Below are 12,447 nucleotides of genomic sequence, written 5' to 3'. Positions count from 1 at the left end.
CGGCTGCAGCGGTTCCCGCTCGTCCCCACGGCAAACCCGCCGCAGCCGGGACCACAAAACTCACCAGAAGCTGTTTAACCATAAAAAAGCGACGACTGAGGTTTGGGGAATCTCACAAGCGACGGCACGAGCTCTGGTCGCGGCGTTCCCGGTATTGCCGGCGTTCCCGGTGCGTGGCGGCACAGCGTGTGCCGCAGGACTCACCGCAGCGGGAACAGCACCGGGAACTGCGGCTCCGAGAGCTCGGAAATGAAACCAGCAAATCCTGCAAAACATCCAGCGAGCAAAGAGCCAAAACCCCTTAAATCCGACTCGAGAGACGCTGGAGCAGCAAAACAAAGTGATTAAATGGACGACAAAATTATAAAATAGAGGATAAAGTGATCAAATAGAGGACAAAGCGGCAACTGGACGTGAGGGCAAAGACCAACCGGGTGCCGCGTGGGGCCGGAGCGGGACCGACCCTCGGAACAAGCGCAGGATGGAATACGGTGTTTCTAAGCCCAAACCCAAAGCCGGCGGTGCCGGGTCACAGCAGGTGACTCGTGGTGACGGGGGCAGCGTGGGGACGGGATGAGCCCCCCCAGCCCTGCAGCCAGCGGCGATTAATCATCTATTAACAAAGGAAGATGGAGTTGGCTCGTTGAAGGCAGAACGGTGAGCCGGCAGCACGGCCGGGAGCCGCGGCGGCGCGGGGACCAGGGACTGTCACCACCCGCACCCCCCGTGACCCCCCCAGCCCCCGTGTCCCCAAGGATGGGGGGCGGAATGACAGAAAAACTTTATTGGTGTGACAGGACATCGCTGGAGGGTCCCCGAGGGGGCAGGCGGTGCGCAACGAGGGGACAACGGTGGCAGAGATGTCACCCATCCACAGCCCACGGGGCTGGGGAGCCCGTGGGGGTGGGGGGACACGGGGGGACACAGGGGGACACGGGGGGGAGCCACAGGCTCGGTCTGTCCCCAGGGGTGACCAGGGAAGATCCCTGGTGACAAACCAGCTGCCCCCACCAGGGCGGCTCCTCTTGGGGGGGGCAGCTCAGACCCACATGGTTTGGGGGGCTCCCCCCAAAATACAAAATACCGGCCCCCCAAAATCTGTGCAGACCGGGAGGGACGTCACCGCGGAGCGGGATGGGGAGAACGGCGGGGATGCGGTTGAACCAAAGTTGCGGGGGCAGCAGCCCAAAAACAGCCCCCAGCGAGAGCTGAGCTGGACCTGGCACCGCAAACACCCCCCAGGCACTGCCAGTGCCCCCCCAGCACCAGGAACAACCGCCAGTTCTGCCAACACCCCCCGGCACCGCCAACGCCACCTCCACGCTGGCAAAAACCAACGGTGGCTTCAAAACAAACTCCCCAAAAGCACCCCTGGGGGTGGCGGGGGGGGCTCCGGGTCATCCCCTGCGTGGGACCCCCCCACGCAGGACACCAGTGCCACAACAGAACAACCAAAAAAACCCGAAACAGCAGAAAAAACCGAGGGTGGGAGGGCGAGCGAAGCGAAGCTCTTTGAAACGAACGGACTCTTCTGCGGGACAGTCTGGGGGGGCTGTGTCCGGGGGGGGGACGGGCGCTGGGGTCCCCCCCCACTGCCGCTGGGGACACCGGTGCTGGGCGGGACGGACAAGTGCTCGGGGGGATCCCGGTGCCGCCGGGGCTGGCGGGTCAGTGCATCGGCCATAAAGTGCAGCAAAGCTTCTCGGGGCCCCCCGACGCCGCCAGGCCCCCCCAGTGTGGGGGGGCACAGAGGTGGGTCCGGCAGCGGCGCGGCGGGGGACGCGGAGGTTTCGGCGGCGCCGGGGCAAGGATTCGGCTGCGTTCAGTCCGTAGGGCTGCGGAGTCGGGGGGTCCAGTGTACGTGGGGGTGTGCGGGGGGGGCGGCAGCGGGGGGGTGCAGAACTGCGGGGTGGGGGCTCACACGCAGAGAACCGGCACCCTGGGGGCAAAGAGACGGCGGCGCTGGGGGGACCCCGGGGGCAAGGGGGGGACATGGGGTGCAGGGGGGCATGGGGGGGGCACAGAGGGGAGAGGGGAGCATGGGGGGGGACAGAGGGGGGACATGAGGGTGCAGGGGGGGTGGGAGGGGCGCAGAGCAGTGGGGGACACAGATTAGGGGCACAGAATGGAGTGGAGGGCATAGAGTGGGAGGAACAGAGAGGAATGGGGGGGCACAGAGTTGGGGGCACGGGGGGGACACAGAGAGAAATGGGGGGGCACAGAGAGGAGTGGTGGGGCACAGAGAGAAATGGGGGGGCACAGAGAGGAATGGGGTCACAGAGCAGGAGGGGCACAAAGAGGAGTGGGGGGCTCAGAGTGGGAGTTGGGGGCACAGAGTGGAGTGGGTCAAGAGGGGGGCACAGAGAGTAATGGGGGAGCATGGAGTGCGGGGCACAGAGTGGGGAGTAGATCAAGAGTGGGGGGCACAGAAAGGAGTGGGGGACACAGAAAGGAGGGGGGCATAGAAAGGAGGGGGGCACAGAAAGGAGGAGCACAGAGTGGGGGGCACAGAGTGGGGGCCCATGGGGACCCGCAGTCTCCGCCCAGCTCTGCATGACCCCCCCACAGCAGCAGCCGCAAGGCCCCTGGTCCCCCCAGAGCCCCCCACCCCTCCAGGATCGCCCGCCGCCGTGTGCCGTGCCGCAGCGCTCGGCCCGCACCTCTCCTCCTCGATGCTGCCGCTCTCGGCGTCCCCGCTGTCCCCGTTCTCCGTGTCCTCCTCGCCCAGCTCCATGTCCAGCTCGGCGCCGGGCTCCGTCCGCGTGTACGCGTACCCGCTGCGGGAACACGCGTCACCACCCGCTGGGGACACCGCGACGGCACGGCCACGGGGACACCCCGATCCTTGCCCCGGGGGTCCCAAGTGCCCACTGGTGACACCGCGATGGCACGGCCATGGGGACACCCGATCCTTGCTCCGGGGGTCCCAAGTGCCCACTGGTGACACCACACTGGCACAGCCACGGCGACACCCTGATCCTTGCCCCGGGGGGTCCCAAGTGCCCACTGGTGACACCACACCAGCACGGCCATGGGGACACCCTGATCCTCGCCCCGGGGGGCTCCTGAGTGCCCACTGGTGACACTGCAATGGCACAGCCACGGGGACACCCCAATCCTTGCTCTGGGGGTTCCCAAGTGGCCCACTGGTGACACCACACCGGCACGGCCACGGGGACACCCCCGATCTTTGCCCTGGGGGGGTCCCAAGTGCCCACTGGTGATACCACAATGGCATGGCCATGGGGACACCCTGATCCTCGCCCTGGGGGGTCCCAAGCGCCCACTGGTGACACCGCAATGGCATGGCCATGGGGACACCCTGATCCTTGCCCCGGGGGTCCCAAGTGCCCACTGGTGACACCGCACCAGCACGGCCATGGGGACACCCCAATCCTTGCCCTGGGGGGTCCCAAGTGCCCACTGGTGACACCGCGAAGGCACGGCCATGGGGACACCCTGATCCTCGCCCCGGGGGTCCCAAGTGCCCACTGGTGATACCACAACGGCATGGCCACAGGGACACCCCAATCCTCACCCCAGGTGGCTCCTAAGTGCCCACTGGTGACACTGCAATGGTACAGCCAAGGGGACACCCCCAATCCTTGCTCTGGGGGGGGGTCCCCAAGTATCCACTGGTGACACCACACCGGCACGGCCACGGGGACACCCCGATCTTTGCCCTGGGGGTTCCCAAGTGCCCACTGGTGATACCACAATGGGCATGGCCATGGGGACACCCTGATCCTCGCCCTGGGGGGGTCCCAAGTATCCACTGGTGACACCACACCGGCACGGCGATGGGGACATCCTGATCCTCGCCCCGGGGGGCTCCTGAGTGCCCACTGGTGACACCACGATGGCATGGCCATGGGGACACCCTGATCCTCGCCCCGGGGGGCTCCTGAGTGCCCACTGGTGTCACTGCAATGGCACAGCCACGGGGGCACCCCAATCCTTGCTCTGGGGGGGTCCCAAGTGCCCACTGGGGACACCGTGACGGCACGGCCATGGGGACACCCCGATCCTTGCCCTGGGGGTTCCAAGTGCCCACTGGTGATACCACAATGGCACGGCCCACAGGGACACCCTGATCCTCGCCCTGGGTGGCTCGTAAGTGCCCACTGGTGACACTGTGATGGCATGGCCGTGGGGACACCCTGATCCTCACCCCGGGGGGCTCCTGAGTGCCCACTGGTGACACCACGGCAGCGGGGACACCTCAATCCTCTCCCGAGGGGCTCCTGAGTGCCCCACTGGTGACACTGCAATGGCACGGTCAGGGGGACACCCCGATCCTCGCCCTGGGGGGTCCCCAAGTGCCCACTGGTGACACGGTGATGGCACGGCCATGGGGACACCCTGATCCTTGCCGCAGGTCTCTGCACCCACAGGAAGGGGGCTGGCTGCAGGCAGTGTCCCCAAGGGGCTCCTCTCCCCCAGTATGTCCCCTCCAGTGCCAGGGGACAGGCCACTGCGTCCCCAAGGCCCACATCTCCCCTTGGCTCATCCTCTGGTGACGTGTGTCAGAGGGAACTGGGCTCTGGTTGTGCCAACGCCGGCACAGGCGCGTTTCCAGCACGGATCCATCGCGGGGCGCTGGGGTGGGGGCTCCTCCCCGGCTGGGACACGGCTCGTGGGGGGTGACACTGAGGTGACGTTAGGGCCGCGGCGCGGGGCTGACCTGATGGAGCGGCAGGTGAAGAAGACGATGCGCTTGAGCCGCTTGTTGTAAAAGAAATAGTTGAAGGACCAGAGGCTGCCGTCCTCCCCGAAGGGGTCCGAGTCCAGGTCGGGGTTGTAGCTGCAACGGGGAGCAGGGTGTGAGGAAGAGGAGGAGGAGGAGGAGGAGGAGGAGGAGGAGGAGGAGGAAGAGGAAGAGGAAGGAGAAGGAGAAGGAGAAGGAGAGGAAGGAGAAGGAGAGGAAGGAGAAGGAGAGGAAGGAGAAGGAGAGGAAGGAGAAGGAGAGGAAGGAGAGGAGAGGAAGGAGAGGGAGAGGAAGGAGAGGGAGAGGAAGGAGAGGGAGAGGAAGGAGAGGGAGAGGAAGGAGAAGGAGAGGAGGAGGAGAGGAAGGAGAAGGAGGAGGAGGAGAGGAAGGAGGAGGAGGAGAGGAAGGAGGAGAGGGAGGAGGAAGGAGGAGGAGAGGAGGAGGAAGCAGGAGAAGAGGGAGGAGGAAGGAGGAGGAGGGGGAGGAGGAGGAGAGGAAGGAGGAGGAGGAGAGCAAGGAGGAGGAGGAGAGGAAGGAGGAGGAGGAGGAGAGGAAGGAGGAGAAGGAGGAGGAAGAAGGAGGAGAGGAAGGAGGAGGAGAGGGAGGAGGAGGAGAGGAGGAGGAGGAGAGGGAGGAGGAGGAGAGGGAGGAGGAGGAGGAGGAGGAGAGGGAGGAGAGGGAGGAGAGGGAGGAGAAGGAGGAGAAGGAGGAGAAGGAGGAGAAGAGGCTTTGGCAGGAGCACAAGACGCAGCTGCCAGCGCAGCCGCTGCCCCGGGGAGCACCAGGGCTGGACGTCCTGCAAGGGAGGGGACAACAGAGGGGACAGGGAGGGGACAGCAGCGGGTCCCCCGTGACTGGGAGGGGACACGCAGCCCCGTGCCAGCGGTGGGTCCTCACGCACGTGGGTGCACACACCAAAACGGGGCTTTTGAGGGAAAAATCAGCCTGTGTGCAGGTCAGCGCATGGGAACGGGGCCAGGGCCAGCGCCTGTCCCCTCACCTGCCCACGTCACGCCCAGCACCTGTGGATGCCACACTGGGACACGCGGCCTTGTCCCTCACCTGTAGATGTCACACTCGGACAGGCAGATCTCCTCGTCCACAGCGTCCCACAGAAGCGGCTTCAGCGCCTTGAAATCCTCCCGCACGGCGGAGAAGAGGCTGCAGTTGACGGCGTTCACCACCTGCGGAGACCAGGGAGCTGCTGCCTGCACCTGCCTGTGGCCTGCTCTCTGCCTGCACCTGCCTGCTCCCTGCACCTGCCTGCTGCCTGCTCTCTGCCTGCAGCTTGCCTGCACCTGCCTGTGGCCTGCTCTCTGCCTGCACCTGCCTGTGGCCTGCTCTCTGCCTGCAGCCTGCCTGCACCTGCCTGCTGCCTGCTCTCTGCCCTCTGCCTGCACCCGCCTGCTCTCTGCCTGCTGCCTGCTCTCTGCCTGCAGCCTGCCTGCACCTGCTCTCTGCCTGCTGCCTGCTCTCTGCCTGCAGCCTGCCTGCACCTGCTCTCTGCCTGCTGCCTGCTCTCTGCCTGCACCTGCCTGTGGCCTGCTCTCTGCCTGCAGCCTGTCTGCACCTGCCTGCTGCCTGCTGCCTGCCTGCGCCTGCCTGCTCTCTGCCAGCACCTGCCTGCTGCCTGCTACCTGCCTGCACCTGCCTGCTCCCTGCACCTGCCTGCTGCCTGCTCTCTGCCTGCACCTGCCTGCTGCCTGCTACCTGCCTGCACCTGCCCACTGCCTGCATCTGCCTGCTGCCTGCACCCTGCCTGCACCTGCCTGCTGCCTGCACCCTGCTGGCTCTCTGCCTGCACCTGCATGCTCTCTGCCTGCACCCTGCCTGCACCTGCTTGCTGCCTGCTCTCTGCCTGCGGCCTGCTCTCTGCCTGCGGCCTGCACCTGCTTGCTGCCTGCTCCCTGCTTGCTGTCTGCCGGCACCTGCCTGCTGCCTGCTCCCTACCTGCTCCCTGCTGGCACCTGCCTGCTGCCTGCTCTCTGCCTGCACCTGCCCGCTGCCTGCATCTGCCTGCTCTCTGCCTGCACTTGCCTGCTGCCTGCTGCTGCCTGCTCTCTGCACCTGCCTGCTGCCTGCATTCCTGCCTTCCTGCTCCCTGCCTGCACTCCTGCCCACCATCTTCCTCCCACACCCCACACGGCTCATCTTCCCCATCCCTCCTCCAGTTCCAGAGCCCATCAGTGACCGTGGAGGGGACACGCGAGGTGGCCAGTGGCCACTGGGCAAGCGGGGGCGCTGGGCTCACGTACCCAGTTCAGGCTGGGCTCCCGGCTGAACTCGTGGCTCTTGGCCGCGCTGAAGTCGTAGTCGGGCCGGAAGGACTCGTTGAGGGTGGCGATCAGGTAGAAGAGGGTCTTGCGGCTGCACTTGTCGCTCAGGGGTCCCTCTTCATCGCCGCTCTGGCTCTTACCGAGCCTGGGGGGACAAAGGCCGGGAGGAACGATGCTGGACACGAACCAGGTGGCCAAAAAGGCCACCAGCATCCTGGCTGGTCCCAGCACTGGGGTGGCCAGCGGGACCAGGGCAGTGACCATCCCGGTGCTGGGACCTGGGGGGGCCAAACCCGAATATGGGGGGCAGTTCTGGGCCCTTCATGTCAAGAAAGGCCTTGAGGTGCTGGGGTGAGTTGAGAGAAGGGAACGGAGCTGGTGAGGGGCTGGAGAAGGAGGTTGAGGTTGGATGTGGGAACAGTTTCTTCCCCAAAGGGCTGTGGGGCATTGGAACAGGCTGCCCAGGGCAGTGCTGGAGTCACCAGCCCTGGAGGGCTGGACAGATGGACATGAGGTTCTCAGGACAGGAGGCAGCGCCGGGGGTGGGGGAAGAGTTGGACCCAATGATCTTGAGGGGCTTTTCCAACCAACACAATTCTATCGCTCAGTAAACACTCGGCACCGGCCCAGCCCCACAGGCACGACAGCCGCCCCCAACAAAGGCTCGTTCCCTCCTCGAATCCCGACCCCGCATCCCGCGGGTACCTGCTGGGGCTGATCCCCGTGGTCTGGGGGGGCGACAGGGCCTCCAGGACGTGGGGCTGCCCCTCCTGGCAGAACTGCTTGAACATGTGCTTGTCGTCACCGGCCATCTTGCACGAGTAGCTCTCGATCCTGGGGACACACACGCGTGGCACCGGCGTGAGGCCGGTCCTGCCAGCGGCCCGGTGTCACCGCGGTGCTCCTGGCCAGCGCCACGGCAGCGCCGGGGACTCGGATGGGGTGACCAAAAGATCTCCTGTCCCCAGGAGCGACCTTTCCTGCAACAGCCGGTCTGGGCTCTGCGCAGCGCAGCCACAAACCCATTTACTGACACGTATGTATGTATATATTCACGTATGTACACATAGCCATACAGATATTTACCCCAAGGGGCACAGAAGAGGCTGGCGGAGCTGAGTGGCCCTTCCAGGGACACCAGAGCCCCCACAAGCTCTCTGCCCGCGGAGGGAGCTCAGGAGAAGGGCACAAAGCCTGCCCGTGGCACGGCAGCCAAACCCGCCCCAAGGATCCTTAAGCCAGGATTAAAAATAGGCCCGTGGCTGGCGAAGGACCAAGTGTCTTGTGACCGCCCCGAGCCGGGATCGCTGCCAGCGCCGGAGCGTGGGCACAGGGAGCGCCAGCGGCAGTTGGGGGATCCTGCCCCTGCGCCCCTGTGTCCTGAGCCCACAGCAGCACCCAAAGGGACCTGCAGGAAGGCTGGAGAGGGACTTTTCACAAGGGCACGCGGTGGCAGGACAAGGGGTGATGGTTTAAACTGAGAGAGGGGAGATTTAGATGAGATCTGAGGAGATTCTTCCCCGTGAGGGTGGTGAGGCCCCACACAGGCTGCAGAGCAGCTGTGGAAGCTCCAGCCATGGAGGGTCCTGGGCTGGGCTGGATGGGGCTCTGAGCAACCTGACCTGAGTGTCCTGGTTCCAGCTGGGACAGAGTTCATTTTCTCCCCAGCAGCCGGTGCAGCGCTAGGTTTCAGACCGGGGACAAGGAGGATGTTGGGAACACCCCGACGCTTTGCTTGTCACCAGCGATGTTCATGCCAAGCCAAGGACTCCTCAGGAGGAGCCTGGTGGGGCACGAGGAGCTGGAGGGGACACGGCCGGGACAGCGGATCCCAGTGCCAAAGGGACGTTCCGCGCTGTGGGACATTGTGTTCTGGATATGAACCGGAGCTGGCCGGGGGCAAACAGCACTGCTGGGGAACCCAGGGGCTACCGGGGCTGTGGGAAGTGAGCAACTGCATCATACGCCACTTGTTTGGTATATTCTATCATCAGTGCTATTATTTTCTCTTTGCTGCCCTACTCAAGTGTTGTTCTCTTGACCCATGAGTTTTTTTCCCTTCCCCTCTTTCAATTGTCTCCCACTTTGGGGTGGGGGGTTAGCGAGTGGCTGCGTGGTCCCAGTGTGGTTAAACCAGGACAATAAGATGGGGACAGAGTTTGGAACAAGGTCTGTTGTGATAGGACAAGGGGTGACGGTTTTAAACTAAAGGAGGGAGATTCAGGCTGGATATAAAAATTAATTTGCCACGCTGAGGGTGGTGAGAGTCTGGCCCAGGTTCCCAGAGCGGTGGTGGCTGAACCATCCCTGAGACACCCCAGGCCAGGCTGGACGGGGCTCTGTGCGCCCTGAGCTGTGAAATGTCCCTGCTCATGGCATGGGGGGCACTGGGTGATCCTCAAATGCCCCGTCGAACCCAAACCACCCGATGATCCTACAGGCCAGCAGCCATCCGTCCCCTCCGCTGCAGGGACCGAGCGCTGACGCTGTCGAACTGTGACGCCTCCTGACGCCGTTCTCGGGAAAAACGAGCCGACGCGGCCCCGTTTCCCCGGCACCCACCTGCCGATGATGTGAGCATCTCCCGTCTCCACCGTCAGCTGGGAGTTTATTGCTTCAAAACTCGAGTTCTCCAACAGCTTCATTGTCTCAGCTTCTTGGAGCGATTCCCCGCGCGACAGCTGCTGCAAAGCGTGCGGATCCTGCGGAGAAAGCAGCGCTGAGGCCCTGGCGGCCAGGGAGGTTTGTGCAGCCCTGTCGGGACCTGGGACTTCACAGTCGTCGGGATATTTTCCAGCCTAAACAGTTCTACAGCCAGAGGCAACGCTGGGAAACCAACAGCTCCGCCGGGCAGGGACAGAATAGTGACAACAGTGCCCCATCAACACCCGTCTGATCCCACTGTCCCACGTGGCTGCGTCACCGAGAGCAGCTCACGCAAGGGTCCTGCCCACGGCACAACAGTAGCTGTGCCGGGGGGTTCTGGGGTTCCCCTCCGCGCTTTTGGAGGTCACCGGCTGGTTTTGGCCGTTGTTGTCCCTCAAAGCTGGGGGGAGCTTGCAGCACCCACTTTGCTGCAGGCTGGGGGTGATATGGGCGCCCCAGCCAAGCCCTGGGGTGGTCTCTGGCTCCTCCACGGGCTCTCACTGGGCTGGTTATTTGGTTAACTGGTTAACTGGTTAATTGGGAGGATGGCAGCGTTCAGGGCTGCCCCGGCGGGACGGGGACGAGCAGACGAAGGGGGAAGGCGCCCGAGCTCCCGCTGCCTCCCCAGCACGGGGCCTCGCAGCGCTGGAGCCGGAGAAGCCGTAAATAGCCGGGGATGCAGTGCCAGGGCTCTGTGGACGCAGTGCCAGGGCTCCGGGGAAGAGATGACCCCCCTGAGCACCCCCAGGCTCGTCCCGTGACCGGGAGAGCCGCAAGCAGCTCCCACACAGTATCACAGTATGTTTGGGATTGGAAGGGACCTCAAAAGCTCATCCAGTGCAATCCCCCTGCTGGAGCAGGAACGCCCAGGTGAGGTCGCACAGGAACATGTCCAGGCGGGTCTTGAATGTCTGCAGAGAAGGAGACTCCACAACCCTCCTGGGCAGCCTGTTCCAGGCTCTGTCACCCTCACTGAGAAGACGTTTTTTCTCAAATTTAAGTGGAACCTCTTGTGTTCCAGCTTGATCCCATTACCCCTTGTCCTGTCATTGTTTGCCACCCAGAAGAGCCTGGCTCCGTCCTCATGGCACTCACCCTTTATATATTTATAAACATTAATAAGGTCACCCCTCAGTCTCCTCTTCTCCAAACTATAGAGCCCCAGCTCCCTCAGCCTTTCCTCATAGGGAGGTGCCCCACACACCCCAGACAGCAGAAAATGGCTCCACAACCCCCACCCGGCATCAAATATCGGCTGTCGCCGCCATCGATAGCCGTCTAAGCGGGAAAGGAAATCCCCGGGCGCAGCGGAACAGCGAGTTCCCACCGCCCCAACTCGCTTTTGTGACGGTGTCCGGTTCCGTCCAGCTCCTTCAATCACTGATATTGGGTTTACCAGCCGCCCCGGTCCGGGTCAGCGTCCCACAGCGGGGAAAACTGCGTCTTTGTGCAGCATCTCGACCCTTCTGCTCCACCGTGCGCTCAGCAGCGGCCTGGGCAAGATGGAGCGGGGGAAACCGGAGGGAAAAAGCACCAACACACAAGGAGCAGGGGCAGAAAATGGAACATTTGCCGGGACAACGGGCAGCGGTGCTGAGAGACGGCCCCGTCCCGCTCCACACAGCGCCGGCCAGGGCGGGAAGGAACCGGCTCTCGGCGGCCGCGGGGACACGGGCGGAGAGGTTTGTCGGCTTAATTTAAAGCAGCTTAATCTCCAGGGTATTACGGGGTTCGCGGCGTGTTTCCACAGCACACAGGGCTGAGCCGGAGGGCGAAACCCTGGGCAAGCAAACCGCAAAATGGAGAATTCCGGGTCAGCCAGGTCGGCTTGTGGATATTATTAGCAAGTTAAAGGCGACCGCCCCCCCGCCTTTACTGTTGGGGTGCGGGGAGGGCTCGGCCCTGTTACCTGACAGGGAAGCGGGGGCGCTGGGGACGGGAAACGCGACCGGGAGACGGGGGAGGAGGAGGAGGAGGAAGAGCGGGATTCACGGGGAGCTGCCACAGGCACCACAAAGAGGGAAATGGAGACGGGAAGAGCCCGGAGAGCCGGCACAGCCCCTTCCCGGGGCCTCCGCGGCGCTGTGGAGCCCCGGGCGGCCCCGGCCCTGAAGGTGACAGGGCCCGGCGGGCGGGAGCGGCGCCGCCGTCCCGGCATGCCCCGCGCGGCGGGCTGAGCGCCGACTGGCGGACTACAACTCCCAGCGTGCACCGCGGCGGGAGCGCAGCGCTCGCGCGCTGCGCTCCCGCCGCGGTGCACGCTGGGAGTTGTAGTCCGCGGGGGGGGGGGCGCGCTCTCCGGGGCGATGGGCGGGGGCGGCGGGGGAAGCGGCGCTTACCGGCGTCTCCTGCTCTCGGTCCCGGCGGGGCCTCCTCGCCGTGACAGCTCCTTCAAGCTCGGGGCGTTTGTAAGTGGAGGTGTCTCCGGGGAAAGCTCGAGGAGGGCGCGTGTGCCTCGGCCGCCGTCCGCCGTCTGGCGCCGGCCCACCGGGCCTCCGCCCACCTCGACATGTCCCCGACTGCTCGGGACGGAGCGAGCGGCTGAGCGAGACCTGGGAGTCCCCCGGAGCGTTCGAGCGGGCGAGCGAGCGGTCCAACCTTCCCTCGGGCACCGGACGACAACAACCAGTGAGGCCACACCCGCCGCCCGTCCGTCCCGAGCGGCGCCTCACAGCCCCGCGCGTTCCCATTGGAGGATTGCGCTGGCAATCGCCGCGGATCTCCTCTTCGGTTGGCTGAGAGGGACGTCAGTCAGGGCAGCGCTCCCGCCCTCCGCGGGGCACACCCGAGGCCCCTCCCTCAGGCTGAAGCGCTCGG

The 12,447-nt window shown here is 64.8% G+C and overlaps 1 protein-coding gene across 3 annotated transcripts; it reads right to left on the bottom strand.

Moving 5' to 3' along the window:
- Positions 1–462: 462 nt before the first annotated feature.
- On the bottom strand, positions 463–12,276 carry MAF1 (MAF1 homolog, negative regulator of RNA polymerase III). Of its 3 annotated transcripts, none has more exons than XM_080340623.1 (8): positions 11,970–12,276; positions 9,547–9,686; positions 7,690–7,818; positions 6,964–7,129; positions 5,771–5,892; positions 4,685–4,804; positions 2,661–2,777; positions 463–613 (listed from the first exon to the last, which is right to left on the bottom strand). In XM_080340623.1, the coding sequence occupies exons 2-8, from the start codon at positions 9,627–9,629 to the stop codon at positions 610–612; spliced, it is 741 nt and encodes a 246-aa protein (XP_080196749.1). In that variant the 5' UTR covers positions 9,630–9,686; positions 11,970–12,276; the 3' UTR covers positions 463–609. The 3 variants fall into 3 exon arrangements, with proteins under 3 accessions (XP_080196749.1, XP_080196747.1, XP_080196748.1); XM_080340621.1 differs by lacking the exon at positions 463–613 and adding an exon at positions 770–1,939; XM_080340622.1 differs by lacking the exon at positions 463–613 and adding an exon at positions 770–1,835.
- Between the last annotated feature and the right edge of the window lie 171 nt (positions 12,277–12,447).

This window comes from Nesoenas mayeri, assembly GCF_963082525.1.
Source record: "Nesoenas mayeri genome assembly, chromosome: 2".
NCBI classification, from domain to species: Eukaryota; Metazoa; Chordata; class Aves; order Columbiformes; family Columbidae; genus Nesoenas; species Nesoenas mayeri.
Note: the sequence above shows the minus strand (reverse complement) of the source record. Positions and strands in the feature narration are given on the sequence as shown.